This window comes from Cryptomeria japonica, chromosome 2, assembly GCF_030272615.1.
Source record: "Cryptomeria japonica chromosome 2, Sugi_1.0, whole genome shotgun sequence".
Taxonomy (NCBI): domain Eukaryota; kingdom Viridiplantae; phylum Streptophyta; class Pinopsida; order Cupressales; family Cupressaceae; genus Cryptomeria; species Cryptomeria japonica.
Window position 1 is genome coordinate 261,682,384 of NC_081406.1, and position 6,002 is coordinate 261,688,385.

The 6,002-nt window shown below is 38.1% G+C and overlaps 1 protein-coding gene across 1 annotated transcript; it reads right to left on the minus strand.

The window, feature by feature from the left end:
- Positions 1 to 2,320: 2,320 nt before the first annotated feature.
- On the minus strand, positions 2,321 to 5,616 carry LOC131050564 (ethylene-responsive transcription factor RAP2-12). The gene is made up of 2 exons (XM_057984766.2): positions 5,187 to 5,616; positions 2,321 to 3,852 (listed from the first exon to the last, which is right to left on the minus strand). Exons 1-2 carry the CDS (start codon positions 5,431 to 5,433, stop codon positions 2,834 to 2,836), a joined length of 1,266 nt encoding a protein of 421 aa, XP_057840749.2. The 5' UTR covers positions 5,434 to 5,616; the 3' UTR covers positions 2,321 to 2,833.
- Positions 5,617 to 6,002: the final 386 nt, after the last annotated feature.

Below are 6,002 nucleotides of genomic sequence, written 5' to 3' on the forward strand. Positions count from 1 at the left end.
AGAACTTTTGTACTAAATTTGCATATAGCTCTTCTATACCATTTGCCAAATATTTGCATCTTCAACTAGCAATGAAAAAATTCTCTTAAATAAACACTATCAAAGTTCAAACACTGCAATTCCTTAAAAGTATTTCCTCAGCTTGCTAGGTGAGCACTGCTATATATCCAGCCACCACTCTTTGCTGCTGTTCTAAGTTTCCATCCAGAAATTAAGCCTAAGATATCAATCATTCCAAGTGTATATGCTTTTTCAGAAAATTACAGACGCTGTCACTTTCTCAGCAGAACAGCATCAATGGTAAAACCAAGGGAATTCGTAGTATCAAAGGGACTCTCGGGGCATACATATCATATAATATTGCTACCTTTGTTTTCAGAAGCGTCCAGGGAAAACCATCCTAACCCAAATGCTCAATCATGAGATACAATTAGTTGTGTGCTCTCCGAATCTTGAATAATAATCATCCATCCTATCGGATGATATAGCATGTAGAACAGTACAAGGGAGAATCTATAACCATGAGAAGGAATCTAGAAAAAGAATAATAAAATCCAAACACAATGAATAAGTTGGCAGTCAGTGCTGTGGAAATCCTTTACAAATGTTACTAAGCCTAAAAGGCACAAAGCGAGGATGGTACAAAAGATAAACTCCCTAATGGGTGTCGGATCCTACTTTGGGGATAAAAATAGATTTGTTTAAATTGAAGTTTTGCATGATATTTAGTCATTTTTCAATGAGGCTTGTATCGAATTCATTATCTCTGATCTTTGGAACAGCTGATCCTTGATCATGTGATCAAGTTGTCATAATTCCTTGAACCAATAAAAGAATTATTTGTATTATGCTGGATAACAATTTGTCTATGTATTTCTAAATTCTTCATTTAGTATCAAAGCTCGGTCAATCATTTGATGGGTTAAATTGATGAAAAGACTCTAGAAAAGTTTTGTCCACCACCAAGTTGAGGACTCGTGGAAGATTGTTGGGTTAGAAAGAAAAGCCAAATTGTTTAATGCAGTTCGTAGAAATTGAAGGTTTGAGTAGCCAAAATGGAAGTGAAAGAAGTCACAGCCTGCAATGATTGCAACTTGAAAAAGAGATCACTGTTTTTTGTCTGAGCAAAAAATTCTGCCAAATAAAAGGTCAGATCGCAGCCCAAAAGAAATTGTGTTCACCAAAAAAGAAAAAAATGTTCAAACAAAAAAGAGATCCAATCAGTAAGAAAGGAGGTCGATGAAATCAGAAAATCATTATTTTTTAAGACAAAGCTTCACTGCCACATTCGAAGTTGCAGGAAGATCACCAATCAGAAAAGGTTGATTTGCATGAAGAAGATCGTGGATCCTGTGGAAACTGCAAAAATTAGCCTACCCCACTGATACAAAATCATGTGAGGAAGTCAGATCCAAGCCTTAGAAAAGGTTTGAAGGGAATTCAAAGCCAAAAAATTGTAGTCCAAACAGATATAACCGCATCATGCATTGTGGTAGGAGAGAACCCTGTAGAAGTCGGAAGAAGTTATCATTGTTTTGTGTTGAAGTAATTAGTGGTCGAAATTAAGGGAGAGAATGTTGGCTTGAGTATAAAAATAGCATGTTTAAACTGAAGTTTTGCATGAGTATGCATGTGACCACTATCACATTTAGTCATACTTCAATTTGTCCAAGGCCTCTATATAATGAGACTATTGTATTGAATTCATTATCTCTGGTCTTTTGATCATGTGATCAAGAAGTTAGCGTAATTCCTTGAAGCAATAGATCAGCTGATCAAGAAATTAGTGTAATTCCTTGAAGCAATAAAAGAATTATTTGTGTTATCTATGTATTTCTAATTTCTTTAAGCTTTAAGGAAATATCAAGGGTTGTCTTCAAGGAGAAAAAATTTGAAAGTTATCCTCAACCTCTTACTCGTCATCCTCTTGGCACTAGTTGAATTTTGGACTTTTATCTCGAACAGAAGAACTTGATAATTGCTCATTTAATACATGCATCTCAATCATGTCAAGATGAGCAGCAAAAATAACTGAAAATTCATCACAATTTTGTCCTGCTCTTATAGATGATTTCATTCAGTGCTTATCATTATGAAGAGCATGACAACACTTGCAGGAAAAACAAACATAAATACTTTACCATAGAGCTTATCCCAATCATTGCCTACTAACCTGTACGAAATTAGCAGCTTATAAGCATGAATTTCCTGCACATAACCAAATAAACAAACCAAAAGAGATCACATATCACATGTTTGTCACTACTTTCTCTTGGCATTATAAAGTCTGCAATTGTAAGGACATATCAAGCATTCAGAATAAAGCATCCAACAAATTCACTTCATTTTACATGAATACAGTAGTTTCTTGCATAAGATTCACAAAAACATATCTATATATGTTCAAGGAAACATTATTTCTCATACAGAAAGCACTAAATAGTCAGTATCTAACCTCCAGATCTAAACACTGAAATTTATTCCCTGTGAATAGTGGATCTCTCAAACCAGACTTTTGTCATACGACACATGTAATCTAGACTGATCCAGCTGTACCAGTTAAATTATGCCATCATACTTACTTACCTAGCATAAGATGACAAGCCACTTTCTCCATAATCAGATGTAGGACCTTATTAGTATAAAACTTATGTTAAACACCTAAACCTAATTCAAGTACTTCTAAAACTCTCAGGAAATATACTCTGCAGTTTCAGACGAACCAAAAGCAAAAAAAATAAGATCAAGTTGCCTATTTCACTGAGGCTCTTATTAAAAAAGATCTCCTTGATTCCCTACATTATATTTACAGACACAACAAACGAGAGCCCAATCAATAAACAGGGTCCGAAACATGCACGGCATCAAAACTCCAGAGCTGCAGAGAATTGTCATTGTCCTCACCCATCACCATGCCCTGCAACGACTGATCCATGTTCATGTTCATGCTTCCTTCAAAATACGGCTGCAACTGAAATAACCAGTTGTAGGGCTCCATAGACGGAAGATCCTCCACCAGCGCCAGCTCTGACTTTATCTCGCCATTTTGGGGAGTTTTCTCTTCAACTGGAGGATGCTGTATGTCCTCAGAAACACCAGTTACCGAAAAATCAGACTCACCAGTGCCAGAGAATTTCTGCTGTGCTGACTCAATATCAGGGGATGTGGCATTAGGGATCCATGGCATGTGAGAACCATCAAAGGATACACTGCTGGTGTCTGAATCAAAATACATCACTCCTTCATAGTTACTGTTCATGGAACTTTTAAGGACGGCAGGCTTGTTTTCAAAAGAACCCGTGAGATTCTTAACACCAGATGACTTCATTGGCTGGCTGTCGGCAAAGCTTTGACAATAACCACCCGGCTCAGGATGCGTAACACTCTCGTCTACATACCCTAGATTTTCGCTATTATGGTTTACAGAACCTTGATTGATATCAAAATGTATACTCTTTGAGGCATTTTTGAAATTTGATTTTCCAATACCGTGGAAAAAATCTGTCTTGAGAGCACACGACTTTGTTTTTTTGCGAGGAACCTTGTCTTTGTCTCTCCCCTGGGGTCTTTTGTTGCTTTGGGCCGAGTCCTCGTCAAAATTAACCTTAGCTTTCTTACCTCTGATCTTCCTGGCGGCTGAATCATAAGCCCTAGCAGCCTCCTCCGCGGTGTTAAAAGTGCCTAGCCAAACCCTCACCCCCTTCTTCGGGTCCCTTATCTCTGCAGCCCATTTCCCCCATGGACGCTGTCGGATACCTCTGTACAAATTCTTTCTCTTGCGCCCTGCGGTCTTCGCTGCAGCCCCTTTGAATTCCAGCGGTTTCAATGAAGAAATCGCAGGACTATTTCCTCCTGAAAAAATGTAAAAAAATTACTAGGAATGCGATGAGAATAATTCACCTCTCAAGGAATATCTTAACAAACAATTATGTATTGTAAAAACACAATACTTTTTAAGGGATATCTCTCTAATTATTTAGCAGATTGAGAGTCCAGGGTTAAGAAATATTAATTGCATTTCGTTCGATTGTTATAAGCAAGGCTAGAACTGTAAAACATCTAAATGCTTGTGTCTCATAACATATAACCGTAATAACATATAAGCGTAAATGACTGATAATTATTAGCAATTCCGCAAATATTCATTCTAAAATTTATAGTCGTAGTTTTGTCTGACTGTCATATACAAGGTTATTACTACACAATGCGCGTTTCGCTGAGTCAAAGTATCATATTGCTGCGAGCTTCTGTTATTTAAAAATTTCAAGCTTGGGTTTTCCATCTGTTTCAAAATCCGAGCTTCTACAGAAAATGGCTAGGACTTAAATTGAGATAACATTTCACGCTGTACTTGATCATCTTGATAGTCGGTGACGAAAAATGGCTCCAACTGTCACAGTATTTTTATGAGTTATCGTACTCCTTTTTCCTAGTTTTTTCTGAAGCTCCTGGGTATTTATGCAATCCTAATCATTTTTCTGGTTTTCCTGAATCTCTAGGATATTTAAACAATCTTACTCCTTTTTCTAGTTTTTTCTGAAACTCCTAGATATTTAAGCATGGTGAGGAGCGTACGACCGTATCACCACAAGATGAAACTCAGCATAATCGCACGAACGACACCACGCTCTGGTATGGATTTGGTAAAGCGGTTGAATGGAAGGCACTACTATACTTATCTTCCTAACGTAAAATTCTTCCAAAACCTCGAGAACACAAAAATCCAGTAAATTGTAGAGAAGCGGTTATAATTTTTGTGCAATATTTTGAGCAGCTGCAATTGACGTAGAAGTTTCAGTACTCTAAACAACAAAATTAATCCGAACTTCGTTTTCAAGGCAGTTTATGTATGCTGATTTTTATTTTTATTTTTTCCTGAAAGCTCCGAAAATTTAAAATGCGCTCATAAAAGAAAACCAGTCCCGTGGACAAATATATTCCTAAGGGAGCATAGAAGAGTAAAAAGCTCAAAAAAAATCGTAGATCTCCTATATGTAACCACTGCCTCAAAAACAGTGACCGCGCCACAGAAGGCAACAATTTACCGTTCGAAAATTCAGTATAATTCCTCTGTAACTGCAAATATCCCTTATATAATGATCATCCATTTAAATGTCATAGGAATACACTGAAAATATCTTTTTTTTAAAAGCGAATCTCAAACAATAAAAGAAGCAATATGTTACCTGAAGCAATCTGCGGCTCCTTGGCCAGCGGCTTAGACTGAAACCAGGGCTCATCATCGAACCCCATGGAATCATCATCGGAGAAGCTGTCGAAACTCTCAGAAGCTCTACTATCGTAACTCTCCACGGGCTTATTAACGCCATTAATGAAGTCCGAGAACTTATCAAAGTCAGGCCAGAGTTCTTTCACAGAGCCCCGAGATCGGCTCGTAGGTATATAATCCGATATAATTGCACCACCACACATTTTTCCCTTTCCTTCGTACCAAATGCAGCACTCGATAACTCAAAGCAAGCAAAGAGGTAGGTAGGGTTAATACCTTCACAAACTCGGAAGCTGGAAAAATATTTGAAGAGAGACAGAACCAGCCGCGTTTTTGTAGACGACACTGGAAAATTATATATTTTAATTTCCCGTTCGCCGGCAATTTGCGACTCGATGCCCGGCAGGGTTTCCGGAAGAAATCCCCTTCTCCCGGCAAGGGTTTGTAGTACAGGTTCCATTAACGTGATTAGACAATGCAATGCATCTAGTATAAGGAAAAGGCAGCGTCGTTTTCGACGCACAGGATTTGACCTGAGGCGCAGCCGTCCAAATACGGTCCCAGCGCTTCCATTAAAACGTGTAGGCCTTCCATTGCGTCATCAGATTCATGCATCCGTTTCACTGTCACCTTCGACTTTTGCGCGTCACGAAGTTATTCGGGCACGATTTTAAAAATGAAGATGGCTATAGGTAGGGTTTTTAGGTTTTTCTCTCGCAGAAAGGTAAGCAGCTTCGAGGCTTCCAGAAAATATTATGTAAATGGCTAAGAG

Bases quoted from the DNA above. Each gene is read 5' to 3' on its own strand.
- LOC131050564 (XM_057984766.2), bottom strand. From the start codon at position 5,433: ATGTGTGGTGGTGCAATTATATCGGATTATATACCTACGAGCCGATCT. The intron at 3,853-5,186 runs GTAACATATTGC...ACATTTTTTCAG, and splicing joins GGAGCCGCAGATTGCTTCAG to GAGGAAATAGTCCTGCGATT.